This window comes from Falco peregrinus, chromosome 9 (genome assembly GCF_023634155.1).
Source record: "Falco peregrinus isolate bFalPer1 chromosome 9, bFalPer1.pri, whole genome shotgun sequence".
Classification (NCBI taxonomy): Eukaryota; Metazoa; Chordata; class Aves; order Falconiformes; family Falconidae; genus Falco; species Falco peregrinus.
The window spans coordinates 31,196,497-31,221,388 of NC_073729.1; the positions used below are offsets into that span (position 1 = coordinate 31,196,497).

At 45.1% G+C, this 24,892-nt stretch overlaps 1 protein-coding gene across 3 annotated transcripts; it reads left to right on the top strand.

Moving 5' to 3' along the window:
* The first annotated feature begins 4,399 nt into the window (after positions 1 to 4,399).
* On the top strand, positions 4,400 to 21,459 carry UBE2V1 (ubiquitin conjugating enzyme E2 V1). Of its 3 annotated transcripts, none has more exons than XM_055813270.1 (4): positions 4,400 to 4,528; positions 15,633 to 15,781; positions 19,109 to 19,234; positions 19,629 to 21,459. In XM_055813270.1, the coding sequence occupies exons 1-4, from the start codon at positions 4,507 to 4,509 to the stop codon at positions 19,773 to 19,775; spliced, it is 444 nt and encodes a 147-aa protein (XP_055669245.1). In that variant the 5' UTR covers positions 4,400 to 4,506; the 3' UTR covers positions 19,776 to 21,459. The 3 variants fall into 3 exon arrangements, with proteins under 3 accessions (XP_055669245.1, XP_055669246.1, XP_027640338.1); XM_055813271.1 differs by having other exon boundaries at positions 4,414 to 4,522; XM_027784537.2 differs by lacking the exon at positions 4,400 to 4,528 and adding an exon at positions 11,031 to 11,136.
* The last annotated feature ends 3,433 nt before the right edge of the window (positions 21,460 to 24,892 follow it).

Genomic DNA, 24,892 nt, shown 5'->3' on the forward strand with positions numbered 1-24,892 from the left:
AGACCCTTGGACAAGGGCTTTATACTGTTCCGTGAAACTGTTGTGTGTTCCAGTTGTCACAGTCAATATCAGGTCTCTGTGTAGCTTTGACAGTAAAGAATATTTCCACTTTAGTAGGAGCCTCAAAATGCATTTACTTGAGATTGGAGGAGGGAGGAATATTCCTTTAATGCTGTTATTGTGGAAGACAGGTATGTGATTTCATACTATATTTGATGAAAAGAGCAGGTCTTCTCATTTTTGTCCCACCCATGCCATCAAAAGCCCTGGCAAAGAAGACCATGTGTACAAACACAAGCACTGTGGGGAACATCCAGGAGGTTGCAGGCTTGGTTAGGGAAGACTCTTGTGGGTTCTTTGTTAATTATTACCTACTTCTCCCAAATCTGGGTGTTCAAGAGGTGTGATCCTGTGCCAAACCTGTTTGGCTCAAAGTAATTTCTAGAAGTAGTTTTATCTTTACTGGACTCCAGGCTCTGACTGTTTATATTAAAAAAAAAATTGAGATGTGAATATACATTTGAGTAGGAAGAAAGGTAACTTCTGCTGTTGTGGAAGTCGCTGTGGCTATCATTACTCTGGATCGGTGAAGTTTGTTAATATTTGCTACTTAAAGCTGAAGCACTTTAAATTTCTTTGGCATAACAGGTGTGACAGGTGTTGAACTGAATACATGCTGAATGTTGGTGAGGTGAGGATGCAAACTACCGTGAGTCCGGAGCAAAGAATGCTGCTGCTTCCTCTTCTCCCCTTCCAGTGTGCGTCCTGCAGCTCCAGATGTGTAGGAATGTTTAGGAAATGAAGTCTGTTGCTGTGAGTACAAAGAACTGCAGTGGTTATTTCTGCCATCTCAACAAAAGTTTAAATTCACACCTGCTTCTATACTGAGACTCACTTAATCCATATTCTAACAGATTTATAGTCCTTGGTTGTCTATCTCTCTTGCCCTCATTCTGTTCTTCCCTGGTCCCTCATCCCCAGGTTGAGTTAGGTAAACCAGTACAGAACTGGGTGGGTGCTCAGGACGCCTGGCGGGTGGGGGCAGGGGGGAAGCGGCATGAAGTCGTTTGAGAGCTTGTCTCTCACTGCAGACTGAAATGCTGAGTGAACAGCAGTGATGCAGTGTATATAACAGATGGATTTGAAGCGCATGAATTTCTAGAACTTACACTTCAAGTGTGCTGTAAAAGGCAATTGCTCTTGGCCAAACCCCTCAGCCACTTGATCTATAGTCTTATTGGAAACAAATCTGAGCTACTAATGGTGGCGGCTGCTGGGACTGTCTGTCTGTTAATCTTGCTTAATTATGAGAAACTGGGGCAGCAGTTAATCTCTGGATGCTGTTTTTACATGCTGATGCTGTGCTCGGCTCCTGAGGCAGCTCTTGCTCAGAGTGACTCAACACATCTGACGTGGCTGGCATCTCCTGGGGTCCTGTCTTGTCACTGTTCCTGAGGCAGAGCGAGGGACATGGCCTGTGAGCAAGTTCTGGGTTTATATTGCCTGATCTTTCCCTCCCTGCTGCGAGTCAAGGTTTATCTTGAAGCTCCCTACTCCTTGGAGGAGGGTTAATGAATACCTGTATGAATTGGCTTGTGCTTCGGTCTTCAGCTGGTTTCTGGAAACCGTTCCACCCATTTAAAGCAGCGGATGCTTCCATAAAATCCGTACAGCAATTCTGGAGCAAAAGGTTGTGGGGATCCTTCTTAGCACGAATTTATCTTAAGCCAGATTCACATCTGTTAAGTTGATTAGGAACAGATTAGGGCTAAAGCAGAATAAGGCACTCCTTTTGAACTCCACAGAGATGGCCTGCGTTTCAATTTAACCAAATGCTTCTAAAAGCAATTTGGTTTCAGTCTCTGATATTCGCAGAAAAATGTGGTCACCCTCTTGCCCCCTGGCCCTCCAGGAGAAGGTCTGTGGGTGCCCTCCAGTGAGCCGGCCGCTGGCCAGGCAGGAGCAGATGTATATCGTTATGTGTCTCTGTGGTGTTGCAGAGGTCCTACGACTCATCTGCAAGTGGAAGCATTGCCCTGTAGTAAACTGAGGAAAGTCGCTGCAAATTGTCTTAAAATCCTGCTTGGCCTTTTTTTAAGCCCATCTTCAGGGCAGCCTGATGGGCTTGGGTTTGGTGTTTGCTTGGAGCCTCCCATGGATGCGTTTCAAACTGCTCAGCTTCCTGGTGGCTCAGCTTCTCCGATTTTGTTTCATTTTGCTGCTTAATCGAGTTATCTGCATTCTCTCCACTCATCTGCTCCCTCCGTGAAATATTGGGGCCAAACAAGAAGAAAGGGGGTACTTCTTAAGCTAGCGTGCAGACCAGCGTACCATAAGTGCATTGACAAAGTGTGTCTTTCTAGTGTGTTTTTGGTCTCTACTATTTTATTTTTGACTACTTCTTCCTTTTTAAAAAGCTTGAGGACTGGTTTGGCCCACAGCTGTTTGCACAGAGCAGCAGGGCCAGCATCAGCGGAGGTGGCTGTATGTGATGGGGCCAAACCAGGTTGTGGCTCGGCTGCTGTGCCTGCCTGTAGTCCTCTGCGAACGTGACTGGCAGCAGCCTAGAAAGCAGCAGGGGAGCTCAGGTTGGGGGGCTAGGCTAGTCACACCCCTTGCCCCCCAAAGCTACTGCGTGTCCTGACGAGCAGGGGTGCTGGCTGTTCCCCCAGCAGCAGAGCCCTGGCTGCTGGGGGACAGTTGGCACCGGGGTGGCTGCAGGCTGGTGGCATCTGCTGCAGGTCCGCTGAGCTCTCGTGCCACCTAGCTGCTTTGCTGTTGTCTTCAGCTGCTGCCGGCTCGGCCATGTCTGAATCGTGGTATTTAATTCACTGAAATAAAATCCAACCAGTAAGACCAACGTGGCGATTTTAAAGTAGCTTCAAAGACTAATTAATAAAACCAGTACCTTGGCTCTGCTTGCTGCTAAAAGCCGAGTCCATTAAAGTTGACTTAATTGAGTAAATGTCTTAAAACGCAATGGGTCCTCAGAACGTTTTGCCTGGTAATTGCTTTCTGCAGATTTTCCTGTGATGTCTTGGGGCGCAGTTTTGGGGATGTGTGTTGCAAGATGAAGCAGAACGCATTTGCCTCCTGTCGGGGTTTAACCACAGCCAGAAGCTGAGCACCCTGCAGCCGCTCGCTCGCTCTCCCCTGGTGGGATGGGAGGAGAATTGGAGAAAGGTGGAACTCATGGAGGGAGATAAGAACAATTTAATAATTGAAATGAAGTAAAAATAATAACAATTGAAATGAAAAGGGGAGAGAGAGGAATTAAACCCAAGGGGGGGGAAACCCGCCAAGTGAAGCACTATGTGATGCCCAGCCAGTTCCAGTGGCCCCCAGCAGGCTCCCCCAGTTCCTATACGGAGCTGTGTGTGGTATGGACCATCCCTGTAGTGGGTTGGGGTCTGCTGTCCTGGCTGTGTCCACTCCCAGCTCCGCATGCTCTGCTCCTGCCAGAGCCTGGGAAACTGCAAAGCCCTTGGTTTACACTGAGCGCTCCTCAGCAACGGACACATCAGTGCAGGTTATTCTTGTGCTAAAGCCAAAACACAGCACTGCACCAGCTACCAAGAAGAAAATTAACTACCCCAGCCAAAACCAGGACTATTTTTTTTTATTATTATTATTACTGTATGAAATGGAGAGGGATAAAGGAAGATGCGCTGTTGATTGAAATGCAGCATTGTGGGTCTTCCTTATGTCTCCTGGCTATGGCTCTTTTAGACTCTTACCAGCAAGTTTAGGTCAGAAACTGTTTTCCACTGCCGTGTCCCGGCCGGCAGTGACCTCCTGAGACCCAAGGAGCCATGCTGGATGTGCGCCATGGCCTCTGTGCCCTGATCCTGGGCCGCGATCCCGGCGGGATGGAGCTACTCACCCCCGCCTGCGTGTGCCACGCACCAGTGCCAAGCTGGTGCTGCTGCGGTGGGGGTCACTGGTGGCCTGTGGGTGTCGGAGGGTGACCAGTAAGGGGCAGCCGGTTCGGTGGGGCAGCAAATGTGTAAACAGCGGCAGATTATTACAGAGCAAGTACGGATATTTGTAAAGCAGTTGGAGAGCTAATGCTGCTCGTGTTCTGGCCGTAATGAACATAGCTCGCCAATTATTCATATTAATTGCATTTGAGTTTTATGGGCTGTTAAATGCCTGAGAGTGCGCCGGTGTTTCAGAGCTCCCCGGGGAGCTCGCCGGGCTTGCTTTCCCCGGGGTTGCCTGCTGCGGCGAGGCAGAGGGAGCCCCGCGGAGCCGCGGCTGCCCCGGCCGGGGGGCTCGGCCTCTTTCCTTCAGCGTCCCCCCACCCCGACCCCCGCGGGGAGCCCGCCCGCCCGCGCGACGGCGCTCTGGAGGCGCCCTGCGTGCACCACGGAGCTTCCGCGCAGCCGCCCCACCCGCCGCGGCCTTCCCTTAGTGCGCCCGCCCGCGCCGCGCCCTCAGAGCCGCACTTCCCGCGTTGCGTTGACGTGGTGCGAGGGGGTGGGGCTCCAGCGGCAGCGGTGCAAGATGGCGGCCACCACGGGTGCGGGTGAGCGGGCGCCGGGGCGGCGGGGCCGCGGGCCGGGGGGAGCCGGGCAGGGCCGCTCCTTGCTGCGGGGCAGCCGCGGCCCCCGCGGGCAGCGGCGTGGCGGGCGACGGGTGGCCGGGAGGCCTGGCTGGGTGTGTCGGGGCCGGAGGGGCGGCGGCGGGCGCTAGGCCGGGAGGCGCCCGGCGGAGGGGCGAGGGCGGCGGCGGCCGCGGCAGAGGGGGCGGCGGTGGGACCGGCCCGAGGGGCGCGGCCCGGAGGGGGGCCCCGCTGCCCGGCCGGGGGTCCGTGGAGCCGGGCCCCGCTCCTTTGCTGCGGCTCGGGGCCGGCGCCTCGCCGGGGGCTGCCGAGGCCTCGGTGGTGGGAGCGGCCCTGGCGGGGCGAGTCCGGCCCGGAGGGGGGCGCGGAGCCGGCCCGGGCCCCGCGGGACCCCCACCCCGGCTCGCTGCGGGCTGGCTCCGGGCAGCGGCGCGCTGGGCTGGGCTGTTGGGGCCGGGACCCCCTGCCCGGGGCCGGTCGGGCCCGCAGCCCCCGCTCGCTCGTCAGGCACGGCCGTGGGGCTGCCGCTGACAGCGGCCGGGCCGCCCTCCCGGGGCCGCCGTGCAGCCGGTGTGAGCGCGCTCCGCTGCTGCGGGTTCGGCCTGGCCCGCGTTCTCTGGCCTTAGCAGTTACCGGGCATCGACCGGGGTGCGTGGCGTGGGTGAAAGTAGCTGCTGAAAAGTCTTTTTCACTAATAATGTCTTCCTGTTAGATCGGGAGGATGTAACTTCCTTGTCGGGACACCTATCCTTCAAGAAGTTGGGGCGGTCTCCCCTTTAAAATGGCTCTTCACCTGACTTGGGTAGTTGAACAAATCCCATCATTGCGTTTATCATTACACGTTAAACAAAAATACAGAAACTAGATTTTAAATGTTGGTTGTTCTTTTTTTCCTGTGGACATCCTTTAATGAACTTTGACAGATCAAATAAATGAGTTTCACTTCTGTTTAGCCAGTTTCATTTTCCTGTTTTCATAAATCCGTACAGGGTTTCAAATGTGCCACTCTAATACTCGTTTTCACATTGCTTCCTTGCAAGTTTAAATGTGAGATCACCAGAAGATTGCTCTCAAAGATATAACAATGTTATGGAATTCTTTTTTTACAGATAGGTCTCAATCAATGACCGCTTCCAACTTCTAAGAATAACTGCCACAATGCAGATAATTCATAGGAATCAAGTTTATAAAAACACTTAAAATGCAGTGGATGCTGTCCTGAGAATTAAGTTTTAGAGATCTCTGAACATATGTGACTGTGAGGTATTGGAACACTTGATTAAAATATACAAAAAATGTAGTGGACCCTTCTTTCCCCTCTTATGTCACGCTGTTCTGGCTACCATACTTTCTCAATGATTCTTTCAAGCTGCTGACTTATCATTTTGTATTTGGCTGGAAGAACAAGGCAAATATTTTTCCTTTTAAACCAGTGCAACTTCATGATTTAATTGTCTGGGTGGTCACAGAGGGGTATGTGTGGAAGGGGACTTGGACTGCAGTGATAAAAGTCCAAAGCTAGTTCTACTCCCCAGCTTTCCTTTTGCAGCAGACGGTCTTTGTGATAAGCTGTTAAACCATCATCTGCTAGCCACATTGTGTCTTTTGGATTGCTTCCTGTTATTTCATGGATTTCTGAAAGCAGTCTCATTTCTTCAGCGCTGGAAGTGTCAAGCAATACACAGCCAGGTAGACGTGAGTAGGGACATCAGTTTCTGCGTCTACAGTGTGGGCGTTTGACAAGCACTGCACTTCAGCTACTCGTGAGATCCTGTGTACTTTGCTGCTGGCGGGGGGCAAAAATAGTGATGTATAAACATGTGTTACAGGAACACTGACCTTTTGCAGTAAACCCTAAATTCAGTCTTGGAGAACCTTCAGATACAGACCAGCAGCTTACATTGATGGGAACTTTAAAGCTTTCTCCATCTGTAAATCATGGGCTGTCCTGCCAGCAGTGGTCTGCGTTTTCTTGTTGCATTAGTAAAGGATGGAGATTTTGCTCTTCTGATAAAGAGAACAACAGTGTCCGGGTACAGTAGTGGTGGTGGCACTGCAATGCAGTTTGTATGGTTCCTTCTTGACACTGCACTGAAGGCATTGCCTGGCACATACAAACAGAGCCTGGAAGGGATGGACACCTGTGCTCCACTACTGATTGATCTGCTGTGGGGCTTTGGGCAAGTAGCTTAGTATCTTTGCTCATATGTAAAACAGATTTTGCTGTTGCTTGCTCTGTGGAATTTTAATGTATTCATCTTTGTTTATAAACCACTCAAATGCATATGTTACCTTGAGTTAACAGTGGTTCAGCAAAGGATCTTAAACAAAGGTTGACGACGAAAAATTCTCAGTCTTTCCTTAAAAGCAGCTACTGACCCAGAGGAAGGAGTGGTAGCAAATGTCCCTGTAACTTAGACTAAGTCATAGGACTGGTCCTGGGCATTGGACAGGTAAGCCTTATATTTGAATCAGAGAACCAGGTAGAAATAATTAACAGGAGAAAACAACCCTCACCTGGAAGAAATGTTATGAAGGGGCCACCAGTATCGCTCGTATAGAACACAATTCTGCGTTGCTGACGACGTGGGTTTTGCGCACACACAGTTAATGTATGAATAAAAAAGAAAAGTTGACTTTAATCATTCTAATAAGGCTTTTCACAGGAAACCACAAACACCCAAACCGAGCGTATGTCTGTCTGTCCTTCAGACTGAAATGTCATGCAGGAGCGCTCAGCTGGGTCGGGTACCCGTTCTAGCCAAGAAATCAAGGGTGCCTCAGAGGCTCACGTACTCTGTAATCCTGCAGGGAAGTTGGACTGCATGGAGTCTGTGTTGCAGTTATAAGACTACAGGAGCTTGCTCCATGTTGCTCTCCTGCAGCCTCCAGTATTATAATGGGTCAAAATCCGACCATGTTGGCCTATGGAATCCTGTTTCTCTTAACTTTCATCCTCGGAAGAGTTTAATGATCTCATTCAACCCCCTTTTCTCTCATGGGTCTGTTTAGGGAGTCTGTTGCAGGGCTGTGGTAGGCACTGGGTTTACCAACAGCTTGGAAGAACTGAGTAGTGAAATGATTTGCCCAGATTTAAGTTATTTGAAGTCAGAGGAATGTGAAGAACTGCAGAAGGACAATTCGTTAGGTATACGGTCATGATAGTGCTGATATATGTGACTTAATCCTAACAGAGAGAAGAGCACAGATCAGTTTTAGTACAGTATATTAAAAGAATACGTTTGTAATTGTTGGCGGGCCCATAATATCACCGTAAACTCAAAGATATGCTTGTGAAGAGCAAGTGAGATGTTACAATGAAGAAGAAACTGATTTGAAGGATACAGAAGGTGTACCCTGCCTCTGCAAATGGACCGTGATATCTCCTTCAGAGTGCACTGCATACAGTAGTTATCTCAAAATAAATATTGCCAGCCACCAAGTACTTTCTAAGTGTGTGAGTAAAATACTCAAGGGTAGGGAAAAAGTAATTGAAGACAAAATAGGAAGATAAATTATGCCTTCTTAAATAAGATGGACTATAAGAACAGATTAAATAGCCGGTGCTAAAGGAGTTGTTTGCAGAGCTTCTTTGTGTATTGTAATGGAAGGATGCAGTAGATTAAAAGGGTAAATAGTACAAAACTTACAAGAAGATACTCAGTTGAATCTTTTCATGTATAATAATACAAATTACATAATATATTTGAAAAATGCCATTCTAGCTGAGAACTTAAAATGATTCATTAGGGTATTGTGCGTCCTGCCTCTGCTGCTCCCCACCTGTGCTTGTCAGCTCCGGTGCTAAAACTGGAGTCCTGGTACCAAACAGGTAACTGCCTTAGTCTGTCAGCGTGGCATCTTGCTCTTCAAAGCTTGTCTTAAAAATCAGTGAACCTACCTGTGCATTTACCTTTTGGTGGGTGGTGTGAATTTAAGAGAGCCTAATGATATTTTGTGGGTAGAAGAGGCAGCTGTAGGAAAGCATCAGCTCTCAGTCACTAACAGCCATTTCAAAGAGGAAATGGTGGGGGCTTCCCTGGTGTGATTTAGTGTCAGGGCTTTGTCCAGGATGCTATTTCAGGATGACTTGTTTTCTAGAGTAACTTCTAGCTCAGCTGGTAATGTTTAGCTTTTCAGATGAGATACAAGTCACAGAATGCATCTGATTTTAACTCTTCTGCTATTGGAAAGTTTTATTTGGCTTCAGACCTCAATGATACTGCCAGTGTGTCTCAGACAAATGTTTTAAAGTTACCTCTTCCCAAGTAACACGCTTGTAGTATTGAAAGACAGAACCAGCGTTCTAGCTTCACAGAACAGAAAACACTTCAGGTTGGTTCAAGTGCTCAGGAAGTTATTTTGCATCTGCAAAATGTCTCGGTACCTGTTTGCATTATCAGAGTGGAAGTCATGACTATAAAGACGATGCAAGAAATTTGAAGTTCCTGGAAGGTTTTTTGACAGTTGCTGAAAACCTTTTATTCAGTTCTAAATATTCCATCACTTCAGAAACTCCGTGTACCATTGTGACAAGGAATGATTTACTTATTTTTTACAGCTTTTTAGAATTCCAGTGCTGCAAGCGTAAGCTATCAAATTTTCAATAGTTGCAATCTCTGCAAAGAGATGATAAATACATTGGAAAAGATGTAATTACGGCTGAGTTAAATACACGAAAAAACCCAAGCAACAGAAGGGGCTTTAACATATTAGGCAACAGAGGTGTTTAAAGCTACTGGATTTCGGTTCACTTGAGTCACTGTAAATCAGAACCAGTACAGGATGCAGAGTTAAAGTTGGTTGAAGGGCTGGTTTGCTAAGTTGGCTGTTACTGGTGAAGATGTCAAGAAATCTTCAGCAAAAAGATGGTTCCTCTTTTTAGACCCCCTAATGAGTGCAGTGCATTTCCTGTGTGCTTTGCTGAGGTGTCCTGTGTGGTATATGTGTGCTTTAATCCTGAAGAGCAATGCTTGTAATTTGATTTCACTTTAGAAAGCAAAGAGAAGTGTATTCTTGATGTTTTTGTGAGAGGCATGTATTTTGTTCTGCTGATGCTGATGAAGGAGATTCAAGAAGAGGATCTACTCTCAAAGGCATGCTGTCCACCTTCTTTCCCTGGTTTCACTGTGCTGTTTTCAGCAGGTTTCTGAATTTGGAATTGTTTTCATTACATGATAGGGGAAAATTGAAAGATTAAAAAGTATGGTCGGTCAGGAAGTGTTGGTTTTAACTTGATAAAAACTTGCGGCGTTCTTCACGTGAACGTAAATTTCAAATGAGAAAAATCTCTGACTGGTAAAATTACTCTTAAAACTATCATAAGAGACATTCAGTTATGTACGTGTGTATCTTTAGTAGTGCTGTGGTAGAAAGTGAATCTGAGAGTGTTTTAAGGTCTTTTAAAGGCCAAGTAGGCATTTAACTGTCTTCCAGGAATACTTCTGTTCTTTCCTAGTGCAGAACCTTCCTGAATGTGATTCTGACCAGACATCGTCCAACTCCTTTTGTCCTCATTTCAGCTTGCTGTCTCTCAGTCTTTCAACTCATTGCTCAGGAAACAGCTGGGTTGTGAGGTGCCGTAGCGAAGGCTCGTCGGTGCCAGTCTGCCTGGCAGCACTGGTGTGATGTGAAGTTTTTGACAAGGAGAACGGAAGGTCCTAATTCTGTTTGAAGGCTGAAGAGGATGTCACCCCAAACCTAGCAGCTTCTTCCTGCAACTTTAAACTCTATAAAGTACACATCCTGACTTTCTGGAAAACTCAGTCTGTAGTTCAGTTTTGTTCTCTAGTTGGACATCAAAATATTTCATGAACCTTTTGTAACTGGTGAACTAGTGGGCAGGGCTGAGGCTTCACAAATGCACGTTTACTAAAAGATGAACTTTGAGAAAGACTTTACAAACCTCTGTCATTGGAGATCTTACCTTGTCAGTACAGTTACAATTTAGTTTTCATAGATTTGGTGTTGTCATTAATAGCAAACACCTCCTTTTGCTCTGAAGTGTTTTTTCAGTTCCATTTCCTTGCAGTCAGGCCAGCTGCAAGTGCAGCAATTATCTGGATATTACTGTATTTTTGTATCAAATGAAGCTGCTGGTTGAGAGTCTTCTTGAACAGTAGTGAAGGCGAGATTGAAGTGCATAACTGAAAGTACTTTCAACAACGTGATTACTTTTTAATTGCTTCTTGCTTTATTTAGGTTTTCTTGTGTTAAATGAAGGACTTTTAGAAAAACAGGTTGGTTTGGTTACTGCCTTGAAAGTCTCCATTGCTACACTGACAAGATTGTGCAAGGTATTTATTGGGGGGATGGGAGGACCATACAGAGTTGACTCATGGTTGTGTCAGCTGGCGCAGGACATTTCCTAACTCTGAATCTGCCATGGTTTATCCATGGAGGTTGTTTGGCAAATACAGTGTATGCCTAGAACAGATCAGATCACTTTCTAGGAATCTTGGTGGACAGCAAACATGGGGATATGTTTGTGTGGTTTCTGAGGTTCAGGTCCCAGCAGGATGTGGTAGCTGACCGTGAGTGCTCCAGGCCTTTACGAATGAAGAGGAGACAAGGTTGGTTTAGTGGCTTCAGGATTGGCTTAATGGCTTTGTGCGTCTTTCCAGGCTGATCAGAAGGGTAAATCTGGTCTTTTATTCTTCCTTGCTTAAGGGCAAGTTATTTAGAAATTATTTAAAGCATTTGTGATCATATGGCCATAGTCTTTTATTTATCTATATATGCGTGTGTATGCTTTTCTTCCTGTAGAATCTCCTGAGAGCGTGTCAGGGAGGGAGCTGAATTACCATCTTAGATGTGACTCTGAACTTGCCTTCTGTAGGGGCTGAGATGCTGGTCTTCCGTGTTACACCTCTGACCTTTAGCATAAGGATAAAACATTTTAGAAGGCAACGAAGTTGTGGGACAAGGTAGTTTGTTGTACAGTGACAAAAAATCTCCCATGATCATTTTATTTTCTGTGAAGTGCATAAAAAATCTACTTCACACAGTACTACTAGAGTAGTGCTCACAGGTGAGCAGTTGTTGTGGAAATAATAATCATTTGTGTTAACTTTTTCCGTGTGATAGGAGCCAGTGCATGATGTGACTAGCTAGCTCTCTGTAGACCTCAGACTTGTCAGAGAACACTCAAATCCTGTGTGACTCTCTTATGGCTCTGATTCATGCTGAATCAGGGCAGCTGTATCTGGGGAGAGCCTGGAAATGAAGTTGCCTTCTCTTCCTGTAAGGCTGTAAAGCCAAGCCTAGCTCTGGTTAGCGAATGTCAGAATTAAGGCTGCCTTTCAGCCTTGGTTGTGGCCTTCTCAAATGTGTATGTGATGATGTAATTTTTAATTACTCGATCACTTAATTTTCTTCACAGAGGATTCCTGCCTCACTCGGTGAACAGAATATGTGATGCTCAGAGTAAGGGGAAACAGGGGTATACAGCTATATTTTTAGTTTCCTTCTTTGGCGCATGGCATGTATATGTTTAGCATAAAGCTGATTCCTCCTAGGATATTTGTTTTGGTCTAAGTAAATATCAGTAAATTATCTTTGCACCACTGATACATATGAAGTGGTATTGTCAAGCACTGAAGTACAGAGACTGAGATGATGCTTGATGTGGTTCAGAAGAGAGAATATTTTTTGGCAACAGGACACATTTGAGGCAGGTCTTCTGCTGGCTTCAGCTTCTTTGAGCTGGGAGAGGCTCAGGTTGGGTTTTCTAATAATAGCCACAGACGGTTTCCTTCGCAGCATCACCTGCGTTGTCAAAAGAGCTGCTGTGTCAGACCATGGGGTGGAGTTCACCCTCCAGAAAGACCTTTTGTTCGTCCTTCTTCCCTGGCCATTTCTTCCCTGGGCTGAAGTCCAGGCAGCAGTTTCAGGCATTACGTAGCCGTGAGTCATTCCCCATCACCAGCTTTCCCATGCATCCACTGCAGCAAAAAAATGTGAAATAGGGTGTGTGTGTGTGTGTGTGTGTGTGTAAGTAAAGGCAGCACCTTGTCCTTCAACTCATACTCCATCTGTTTCTCTTGTCCCCTGCGCTGGAACTAGACTGCTCTCTTCTCTGCCTCCCGTAACTACTGCTTGGAGAGCATTGGGAATATAATTAAAAATGGGGTGGCTGATCTGTTGTGATTCAGGTGTGAACTGCATACCTGAACCTTCATATGCCTGCAGTACACAAGATATATATACTTCATGCTTCTAAGGTGTTCAGAGAGGGGAAACGCTGGGAATTTTTGGTGCAGGGGAAGTGGCAGTGGTCCCCAAGAGCCCCAAATCCTTGGTGGTAACAGGGGCTCAGTTAATCTTATGGCACTGACTCATTTCTTTTCACAGCCAAAGATTTGTATTACTCAGCAGCCATAGTAACAGCACGGTCTCGCTGGGAGTTGAAGGTGTAGATATGGCCTGGAGTTGTATTTGAGTCGTGCTCAGCAGCCCCCGTATGTGTGGTTTGGTATAGCCAGTGCAGGTATGTCGTCTTCTGACACTGCTTTTCTGATTCCAGGTTTCTCTTTTGTACTATTGCTACAGCTGTGTTATTAAATCATGTTTCCCCAGAATATTCTTGATCATGGTGATGTGTGTCAAAATGGCCAACAAACTAATTCCTTTAGTAATTTGGTTTTTTGGGTTCTGCTGTGCTTCCTTTTTAGTGAATGAAATTTGGGCAACTCTGATTCCACAGCAAAATAATCACTGACACTTGGTTTCTTTAGGTCATTAATATATTTTAAAGGGATTTTAAAGCTACTGGAGTTATTCCATTTCAAGCACTGCTACATTTCACAATGCCTTAGATCCTCTATTTCCCACATTGGCAAGCAGCTACAGAGGGGATTTTTAAAGCCCTTGATCCCTTTCTTATGTCCTCAGAGTTTGGTGTCCCAGCCATGCTGGAAGCGCTGGCTTCTGACCGAGAAGTTTTCTGGGTTCACTTTATACACTGAAAGGTTGATTTACCGTTCTCTTCCTGCTGTACTAAATAAGTGATAGTGAAGAAGGGGATTCATTATAGTTTTCTGGTTTTACGTGCTGTTGAATAGTTAACTTCATACTATGGGATGGGGAGGTAACTCCAAACCCCAAATCCAACCTTTCTGTATGTCAGGCAAAAATAACTATTAACTATATCCTGGCAATAATTTTGTTGCTGTTGGAGAGAGCTGTGCGTCACACGGGTACCTGGAAGGATGTGGTGCGTTGACCCTGGCCGGATGCCAGGTGCCCACCAGAGCTGCTCTCACTCCCCTCCGCAGCTGCACAGGGGAGAGAAAGTACAACAAAAGGCGGGTGGGTTGAGATAAGGACAAGGAGAGATCACTCAGCAATTACCATCACGGGCAAAACAGACTCAGCTTGGGGAGAATTAATTTATTATCAATCAGGTTGGAGTAGGGTGATGAGAAAAGAAACCCTAGATCTTAGAACACCTTCCTCCTGCCTCTCCTTTCTTTCCAGGCTTAATTTCGTTCCCGATTTCTCTACCTCCTCCCCCTGAGTGGTACAGGGGGACAGGGAATGGGGCTGCGGTCAGTTAATTACACATCTTCCTCCTCCTCAGTGGGAGGACTCCTGCCCCTGCTCCAGTGTGGTGTCCCTCCCACGGGAGACGGTCCTCCACAAGCTTCTCCAACTTGAGTCCTCCCCACAGGCTGCAGTTCTTCCTGAACTGCTCTGGCGTTGGGTCCCTTCCATGGGGTGCAGTCCTTCAGGGACAGACTGCTCCCACCTGGGTCCCTGCGGGGCCACAACCCTGCCAGGAGCCGGCTCCAGTGGGGGCTGCCCACGGGTCACGGCTCCTTCGGGCACCCCCTGCTCTGGTGTGGGGCCCTCCCCGGGCTGCGGGGGGGATCTGCTCCCCCGTGGGCTCCACGGGCTGGGGGCATGGCCTGCCCCACCTGGGCTTCACCAGGGGCTGCCGGGGAATCGCTGCTCCAGTGCCTGGAGCACCTCCTCCCCCTCTGCTGACCTGGTGTTCACAGAGCTGTTTTCTCTCACGTATTCTCACTCCTTTCTTCTGGCTGCTGCTGGTCTTCTGCAGGGTTTTTCTCCTTTGTTAAACATGTTATCCCAGAGCTGCTAGCACCATCGGTGGTGGGCTCAGCCTTGGCCAGCAACAGGTCCGACCACCTTGGAGCCAGCTGGTACGGGCTTTGTCAGACATGGGGGAAGCTTCTAGCAGCTTCTCACAGACGCCACCCCTGTAGCCCCCCTGCTACCAAAACCTTGCCATGCAAACCCGATACGAAGGAGAAGTGGTAGCCTCGAGTGCACGTAACATTTTGTGATGACCGAGGTACAGGTACCTCGAAGAAGAATGGGTGATTAAGTCCCCTGTGGCCTGGGTTCAAGATCTTCCTTTGCCATGGACTTAATGGGTTTAATGGGTGACCTTGGATATGTCACCTAAGTTCTCTGTGCTGTTGTTTTCCATTAAAGTAATGGGGATAAGAAAATTTTCTTGTTTTGCTGTGCTTTTTGATGATCAATGTGCCAGCAATTAGGAAGGGCTGAAATTCCTTGGTGGTGGAGGTCATAAGTACAAAAGATGCCATTGCTGCTGCCAAAGCCCACTTAAATTAACTTCGGATTAACTTACTAATGTTATGGAAGAGTTTTATTTACTTTGAACGGTATTTTTAAAAGCTCTGAGTGAGTTGAGTGGTGTCAAGCCTCTCATGGTGTCATTTTATAGAATCTTCAAAATTTTTATATATAAATCATATAGACGAGTGCTAATTAGAGCTCTGTAATACTGTGTGTATCTCTGAGTGGACAGATGTCCTGTCACTTTACTGCCTGCCCTAATATCTGACCCGTCAGCCTTCTAGCATGTTTCATTGTGGATACCTTGATTTTGCTTCTAAAATCCAAACTAAATATGGATATATCTTTTTCGTAGTGTTGAAATATCGTCATTTGAAAAACAGTGATATTTGTATGTTTTTATGCAAAATGTTTTCTGCAGAAAGACCAAAAGTGTCAGTGAAATTAGCTTTATTCATTTATTGGATTTCTCAACTCGAAATATTTGTCTGATTGTTTTCAGGAGTAAAAGTTCCTCGTAATTTTCGTCTGTTGGAAGAACTTGAAGAAGGGCAGAAAGGAGTAGGTGATGGAACAGTTAGCTGGGGCCTTGAAGATGATGAAGATATGACACTTACAAGATGGACAGGAATGATTATTGGGCCTCCAAGAGTAAGTATCTACTTAAATATTAAAATAGTACTGTTAATTTTTTCTTATTCACCCTTTTCTTCTCTCAATCTAACCACTGGAGCAGAAAACAAACAGAACACAATGAGTGAAAAAACACTTCAGCAAGTGATTTATGTTGAAGGTTCAAGTTCCATGTAATAATGGGTTTCACATATCTGTATCTTTTTGCTTATAATTCGGAATATTTTTAGTGCCTTTCTCTTGTTAGTTCTGTTACATGTCTGCTTTATATTTACAGATTCATTAAGGCATAACTTTTGAGATTTCAGGATTCTAGTACTCTTGAATACAGCCAGGTTTAAAATCCTTCTGCTAGTGAGATTACATATGGAGCTAATGTAGGTAAAACACAGATGTTTTGTTCAGTACTGCTGGTCTTTCTGCTGCTTCTTGTTGAGTTTATGGGTTGTTTTTTATTGCAGCAGTACTGACTTGCTCTTGTAGAGTTTCAGCTAACTCGGGAAACTCAAATTTTAATGAATTCAATTTCTCTGAACGTTCTTTCCCAGAGTAGCTTCTTATATTGCTACTGATCTTTGTGGCAGTATTGTTGTGTTCTGCCTCTCCTCCCCCCAAACCCTACTAAACTGTGAATCTCCACTCCGGTAGTGAACTTGATGATCTAATTGTGCGTTGTGTGTATGTATGTATCCTAAAATCAAAACTGTCTCCAGTTTCACTGTGTGTATCTGTTCTGTTTCCTTAACATCCTTACCATGAAGTGCAAGTAGCTGATTCTCCTGCCTGCAGTAGCAGGTGTTGTCTTCGGTACCTGGCCCAGTATCACTTCTCAATAGTTCCAGTGTTCTCAATCTGTTATATGGAAGCCTTTACAGACCTTTAATCATGCTACTGCCCTGTGTGTTCCCATTCTGTCAGTTGCCTTTTCTGACATACAATGAGGTTTTGCAAGAATTTATATTTTGACATTACACATGCAGTATTTTCTATCTCATCCAGAAGATGAGATCCAGATACCTTTTGTCTGCCGTTGTTAACATCTTCCCGTTTATGATCATTTTGTTTGTTTATGATATGCCAAAATCATTTTCTAGAACAGCATTTGATTTTATAACATTAGGAGGGTGTTAATGACACTGCATTAAGACTGTGAAGAAAGCTCACTGTGTGCATACACTTCATGGAAAATTTAAGCAACCTTGAAATCTAATTTAGAAAATTAAATAGAAACTGAAATGTGCAAACAGGCATGTGCTGACTTGTCAGCAGTGATAGAAATTTGTTGTTCATGTCATACCGCTAACCAGGGCTAGAAGACTATCACGGAAGATGATTCAACTGTGCCTCTTTTGTCTTTCTGACACAGTTATGAATACAGATTTTTTTCCAAAAATGTCTTGACTTCTTTTAAGCTTATTGCCTGAAAGCAACAGGCTGTGTTGAGAGAGATTCTGGGAACTTTGTCATTCTTGTTTGCTAAGTGGCTGTCCTGCTTTTAGCACTGTTCATACTCAGTGATATTATCATGAATTTTTTTTCTTAGTAGAATGTGGAAATCCTGGCACTGGAAAAAATTTTGAAATCCTATTTCGTTCTGGGTGGAAAGCAGTCATGCTTGTAGCAGGTGGAATAATCTTATGTTGGGCATTCAGGAGGGAAAAATGAACCATGATGCAGTTAGATACGTGCTGCTGCTCCGAGTGTCCCTGCTACCATACATGGAAGCACGCTTCTCCTTCCCAGACTTTGTGCGGATGGTTTCGCAGCCAGTGATTCATCTTGTTTATACAAGCTATTTAAAAACAGTGGCACTGTCAAAACTTCAGCTTTATCTGCACATATTTTATATTGGCTATAGACATGTGCACAGTCAAGGCTTTCCATTCACTGGTCTTACTGTGGTGCAGTTATTTGCAAAGACCCTGAAAACCTGCACGAACCTCTGGGCTGTGAATTGCCCTGTGCGCGAGCCTCGCTCAGGGACTCGGTCAGGAGGCCTGGGCAGGCTGAGCAGAGCTGATGGATGACTTGTCTTCCACAAAACTTTGTGACAGCGTTTAGTTTGTCACCGGCCAGCGCTGGCCAGCTGCTGGTCCCACCATGGGTGGCTGCAGGCTGGCTTAAAGCCGCTTTGTTTGCATAGATGGGAAGCAGCTGAATCAGGAAGTCTATTCTTATATTTTTGGTAGTGGTTTGCATCAAAATGCTCCTTAGTATTAAGGGTAATATTAAAATGTTAAGGGTCATAACAGGCCCTCAAAAGGGATTGCACGGAGTTTTATACTGAGAAGTTTTTGGACTTTGGGCAACTGTTCTTAAGGTCCTGGTGAGGACATTGTGCTTTGCTGCTACAGGTGAGCAGGAGCTGCTGGCTGCTTGTTGGCTTCTGCGCTCACACATTCACCTGGATTTTTGCTCATGGTCGCTGTCTCGTGAGTTTAATGTTCACTGCATTGTTGAAGGTGCAGGAAATTGTGTCAGAAGCTCTAAATCTGGAGAGCTTGTCTGCCTAAACTTCCCCATGGTGATCCTGTTCCTGTTGTGCATTTCTGCCAGCTGCCTGCATTGCCCAACTTAGCTGGAGCTGTGTGCCAGGCTACACCAGATCATCACATCAAAAATAGTTATTCTCAGAATGCAGAATAACATTAACTGGTTTGTTTCTTTTAATTTTAAATATTGAAGAATCATTGTAGCCTTGTTCCATTTCTCTCTTCTATACCCATTGATGGGTTAGTTAAAAACTCATGATCCAGGATTTCTGTTATCGGTGAAGTCTTAAGTGTTACTGCTGTGGAAACAGAGTGATACTGCTGCTTGCCATCAGGATGTACTTTGCAACGTGGTGAATCTTGGAACATTCCCCTTTCCCAGAATGGCCACGTGGTTTATGACCAAAGACTATTTTTCAAGTGCATTTCTAGGACAGGCTGACTTTAGATAGTTACCTAAGCTACAGCTGTGGCTTCAGTTTCAAGGTAGAGTGTCTGATTAGTAAACTGATAAAACAAAGGTACTGTGTAAAGAGTGGTTGAAAAGTAGGTATCTGAGCTCTACATTGATTTAAAAAAAACATCATTTCAGTTGGTGAATGGAAAGCAATGCCAGTTTCCTTTCTTACATGAAAATTCGACGCTTAAAAGACCAGTAGAATTCATTACCCTGAAGAGGTAACATTTGATACTCTGAATGTTGTAAAATGAACTTAAAACAGAGGTAGCCAGCACAGTGTAAGTGGCTGCCTTTATGTTTGGTTGTTTACGTGTCCCTAAATTAACCACTGTTTTAACCTAATGCTTATTGAACCGCCTGATGTAATTGTTTCCCCCTTTCTTTTCCCCTCAGACAATTTATGAAAACAGAATATACAGCCTTAAAATAGAATGTGGGCCTAAGTATCCAGAAGCACCTCCATTTGTAAGATTTGTAACAAAAATTAATATGAATGGAGTAAATAGTTCTAATGGAGTGGTAAGTTTTTGGGTTTGGGTCATTTTAATGTGGTTTTCATGTGCAACTTTGAATTAATGTTTTGTTTATACTTGCAACTTGCTTAATTATTGCTTGCTGGTGCCATTTGCTCTGAGGAGAAGGGAGGGGGGGTAGAAGGGAAGTACACAGCCAAGTGTGTTCTGAAATTAAAATGTAGAACTGATTTTTTTTTTTTCCTGCCCTTTTGCCACTCAAATAGTTGCATCATGCGGGGATTTATTACGCTTTTAGGAAACCATTTGCTTGCTTTTGCTTTCTTTGGTTTCTCCCACTCCAAGATTTTTTGTAGGATCTTTAGTTGGAGGGTGTGGGAGGGAGTTAAGTGTATCAAACGTATCGATTCTGACAGGAGTGGTCTTTTTGTCTATTTTAGGTGGACCCCAGAGCCATATCAGTCCTAGCAAAATGGCAGAATTCTTATAGTATCAAAGTTGTTCTGCAAGAGCTTCGGCGTCTAATGATGTCTAAAGAAAATATGAAACTTCCTCAGCCACCTGAAGGACAATGTTACAGCAATTAATTAAAAAAAAAAAAATGCCCCCCTTATTCAATTTAAGCTGTCTTCATTTTCCACAGTAGTAAATTTTCTAGATGCATCTTGTAGACCTCAAAATACTGGAAAGGAAGTTCCCATTCAAAGGAAGTTTTTCTTGAGATACTGTAAATGATACTAATTTTTTTTTTTTTTTCATTTGAAATATAAGTTGTGCTATAACAAATAATCCTGTCGTGTAACCACTGTCCACATAGCTGAACTTCTGGTATCAGGAAAAGTCTATTTAAATTTATTACTGTCAAGACCAGTGTGGCACATCTAACTTAACTGTGAAAGCATACATCCCACAATCACCTTGCTGTGTGTCTGGCCTGGGTTGTTTTTTTTTTTTTCTTTTTCTGTCTTTTGCAATAGAGTCGAAGCTCAGGGCTATTTATTAGAGTAGACACAAAGGTTTTTTGCTTCCAGTACTACACTGGGCTTTATGGACTACTAATGGGGATGTGTGCTAACCTCAGTCATCCCTCCCTTTGTGCTATCTCTAGTAAAGGCTGAATGTGACTGTGGTTGTTTTTGGGGTTTTTAATTATTTTTTTTAAATGCCCTGTTAATTTGGGGCAAGCTTTCCTTCTTCCCTTTGGCCAAGGCATAGATTGTATTTCTCTTCCTGGTCCCCCTCACTAGTGATGTGGGCTTTGGGTGAGGGATTCAGGGTTCTTTTAATCTCTTCCCTCTTCCCCTCTTTTTAGCAGGGGGTGCTGCTTTCTTTTTGCCCCTCTTTGTGACTCTTCTCACCCCTGGCAAGGGTGAGCGTTGGGGCAATAACTTGACCTGTTCCCTCCTGCTTACCGTTTTGGTTTTGCAACAAATTTAGTCTTCACCAGCCTGGGAAACAAGAGTATCTGTTCTGCTCGCAAACTTGGATTTTCCCTGTCCCTCCAGCACTGCTGCCACACCACCAAGCTGGCCACGGCTGATGTTATTAGATAGGCTTTTGACATGGTGAAAAGAGCAGTAATTTACCAGGATTGCTGAAATCTTCTGCTGCCAAACTTTTAACGGGGAAACTCTGCACACAGAGATTCTGAACACACGCTCCAGCTCAAATAGTTGTATTTTGGTGCTTTGGATTGACCCAAGAATGTTAATTAAAAAAATGTTGCACTTCTGTTTGGCCCTTCTAAAGATGTGATGACTACAGACAAATCGAATCAATGTAGTAGATTTTATTAGGTTTCTGTAAGTCTTAGAAGAGAAATCTCTTCAGTGAAGATTTTGGGGAAGCGGTGCGTACAGCAGATCTAAGGACCTTTATTGGCTTTGCATCCTGGCAAATCACTGCCTTTTCTGGTTTACTGTTTCAGACCACTAACTGCTGAAATGTGGATGCAAGCTTACATACAACCAACCTAGTGTGTCCTAAGTTTTATGAAAAATTCAGTGTTTGTGTAAAAAAAAAAAAAAAAAAAAGAAAAAAAAAGGAAAAAAAAAAGAAAAGAGTAAAAATAAACACATTTTAAAGCAGCAGCTCTCAAGTCAATGAACAATTGATGTTTCCATTAACTCTTTTGAGGAAAATATTAGTTGTAAGGATTTAACATCCTCTGTAATTAAAGTTTAACATAACAGTATTCCATAAGCAGCCTTTTTATTGTATCAGACCATTGCCTGATTTTAATATAATAAAAAGTGTGCATTAATATTAGAAGGCTTTAATTGTATTTATGTTTAGAATTTTGATCCCTTATGGAATTCTTGATTTGTTGGAAGTATCTTCCTACAGATCACATTATGTAAACTGGTGGTGAAAGGCAATTGTCTTTATCCAGCTGCTGCTGCTGTGCCAAGGAGAATCTTTAGTTTTAGTTTAAACTTCAGACTCCCTAGACCTGGTAGTTGGTAACGTTACATGATGCTAAGAAACTGCTGAAAGGAATTTCTAGATACACTTGCTGTCTGAAGGTACTCTGTCGTTGCTGTGACCTTTACGTGCTGCAGTCCTGAGAAAAATCAAATCCCCATACAGCTGCATGTTACGCTGTTTGTCAGGTTCAAGGAAAACTTCACAACCTGAAATTTTACCTGTTTTCGCTCAAATAGTGACATGTAAAAAGGTGACCTTCTCTCCAAATCTGGATAAAACCAGGGATGTGGAATTCTGGCCTTTTCCAAGCGTAAAGCATCTCTGCTTCAAAGGATTGCCAGAAGGTACTCGTTGTGCATTCACTTTAGTGTTGTGGTGAAATGAGGTTCTTCCTGGGTTAGGAATAAAAAAGGGAATGACCTTTTGTGACACTTTGTGAAACTTGCTGCTGGCTTCTAGCCTGGAATACTACGCAGTCCTTCAGTAGCTCAGAGGGTATCTGTGAAGACAACGGGACTAATGCTTTGTCGGCATCGTGTGTGTTTGTGTATTTATTTAAAAAGCTTGATATCTTAAAAGATGTTAAATGGGGATCAGAACAATGCTTGATAATTATAGCGTGCTGCTCGATTATCTCTGTTTTGCAGAGCTGTTGTAAGAGTGCCCTTGCCCTGTTTGGGAAGATATGGTTGGTGCATGTTTGGTTTCTCCCTCAACCTTCAAACTTCAAGTAACGATCTTAAAACCTTGGAAACTGTCTGGTTTGCTGTGCAAGTTGTACGGGTTAGAGCGTTCCACCCTGACCTGGGCCGTGCTCCGCCGGGAGCTGTGCTGGCAAGAGCCGTGTGTTAACAACATTTGCCATATGAGGTTGGGTGGTGCTTAAAAAAACAAAAAAGGGGGTTCACTGTCAATTTTTCTCACCTAGGGGTTGCACCCTTTGAACTTGTCAGTGCTCCAAGCGCACTGCTGTTCCACCCTCAGCCGAGTAGGAGTGGTACGGAAAAATAATGCCCCTAAGAGTCAACTGTCATTGAATGTACGTGTTGTAGCTTTGTCAGCGTATGCGACCTACCAACTACGTAGTGGAAGAGGCCGGTCATCCTGCAGCCTGATTGCTTGCTCATGCTTTAGAAATGAGGTGGGGAAGCTGCGTCTTACCTGTGTTTATCCGAACTCTGGCATGGAAAGGCCAAGTGTTTAGTTGATCTCTGCTGATCCTCGGTTTATGTCCTGAACCAGCGTCTCTTAAGAGAAAGAGATGGAAGGATAATAAATAAATAAGTGGATTGGCCATGTATGGAGGGATAATAAATAAATAGGTGGATTGGCCACGTATGGAGGGATAATAAATAAATAGGTGGATTGGCCAACGCTGCTGCTTGGAGCAGGTGCTGCTGGAGGGGCTGAAGCAGCACTCCAGGAGCAGACTGGTTTGAGCAGGAGATCACCATGCAGAGGGTCTGGGAGCCGTCCTTGCGCTGGGCGCTTCCAGTAACGACCCTCGCCCGCGGGGCTTCCCGTGGCTGTGGCGCCGGCCCCGCCGGCAGCCCGGGACGGCAGGGGGCGCTAGCGAGCTTCGCACGGCTCGGGGCTGGCTCGGGTGCGAGCGCTGCTCGATGTAAACGCGCGGCCCTCTTGGGGGAACCGCTTTTCGTATTTATCCGGAATCAATTTCAATTTTAAAAGCCTGATCGTCGTGACTTTCTCACTGTACAGGCATTAACTTGCAGGGGGGAAAACCAGCACTGCAGTGAGATTTTAACTGTTAATAAAGACTAATTGTTGTTTGCTTCATTGTAATTAAGCTCTGTGTGTGTGTGTAGGGAGCGTATGCTTAAATGCACCTTTTCTGTACCGTTACAACTGCTTGCGGTGCTTTGGATTCAAAATTTTAAGTTTCTTCCACTGTCATTAGAGTGATAATTTTTTTAAGCCAAAAGCATCACTGGCTGCTCTGTGGGACGCCGGTTCTGCCTGTGGTTTGCCGTGGAGTCGTACAAGGAGGCAGGGCAGGAGGAGCAGGCAGTGAGCGTGGCCATGCCCGTGGCTCTCGTGGGTGGACAGCCTGACCAAGGGCCGGGCTGCTCCGAGGGCTTTATCTTAGTGCTGCTTCAGAGCCGGGACACCAGAGCTCGCTGTGGCACGGCCCAGGCAGATAAAACGCAGAGGAACAGTGTTAACTTACGTCAGTTTTAACAAGGGAAGCAAACCCAACAGAGATATGCAGTGGGACATGCTGTTACTCTTTTGCCAAATACCAGCCTTTGCAGCATCTTGCCAGAATTGTAGGAGCTATTTGCGGCTTACCTTGCTGCTTGTGGGAACCGGCCGTTAGGCATTTGAGGTCGGTGCTTTACCTACAGGACAGTGTTTCCTACATCAAGAAACGGCACACTGAATTCTGTGTATTTTCCAAGCTGGCACCAGCTTACATTGAAACAAGGGAGTTCCAGTTCTGCACGTACCTGTAAATATGTTTCTGCTTCAGGCTCTAGCTACCTCGAGCTGAAAGAAGGCGAAGAGAATTTGATGGCGATATTCTTAATATCTAAATTGCTTTACATATTATTTTGTATCTAAGAAGCTTTCTCTGATGGCTTAGAGTTTTCTGAAGGCAGTAGAAATTGCCATGTTGCATTAATCTTTGGCTTAGGGTGCTTTCCAACAGCAGGCTAACCTGGCTGTGGGCAAAGATTCTGGTCCCTTAGTAGCTTCTCGTTTTCTCTGGTCTTACTTTAGCAGATTGCTGGAGAATGTGCTTAACTTTGACGCCTGTGAAGAGCCCCAGTGAAGTCAAATTTGTTAGGTGAATACTTAAGTGCTTTGACGGACCAGAGCCAGCACGTTCAGCCTCTGCTATGAAAGAGGCTTTTTTAGCTTTTATTGAGTGTCTTCTTCCTCATCCTCCCTTCTTGGTGCTGCGTCCTTCGTGCTTGTGCCTTTACATTTTCCCAATTGTCTCCCACATTTGCTGTAACAAAAAAGCAAAGAGCAGAAGATGATGTGGAAGATAAGATGAGCTAGATTCTCATAATTTTATATGTCAAGCATCTTGTTGCCTTTTCCATCCTTATCTCCTTTTAAATAAAGCCTACAAAGGGTTTTCAGCAATGTGGGTCCTGTCCTGATTTTCTGCCTCTTGAGCCAGGTTGTTGGTGGCTTTGCCCTGACATGTCTAGAAAGCCCTGTGGTACCTTGAGGGGTAATAGGAGGGGACAAAAGTGACAAATGCTCTGTCTGTAAGTCCCCCCCGTCTCTGTTGCTCAATATCTGC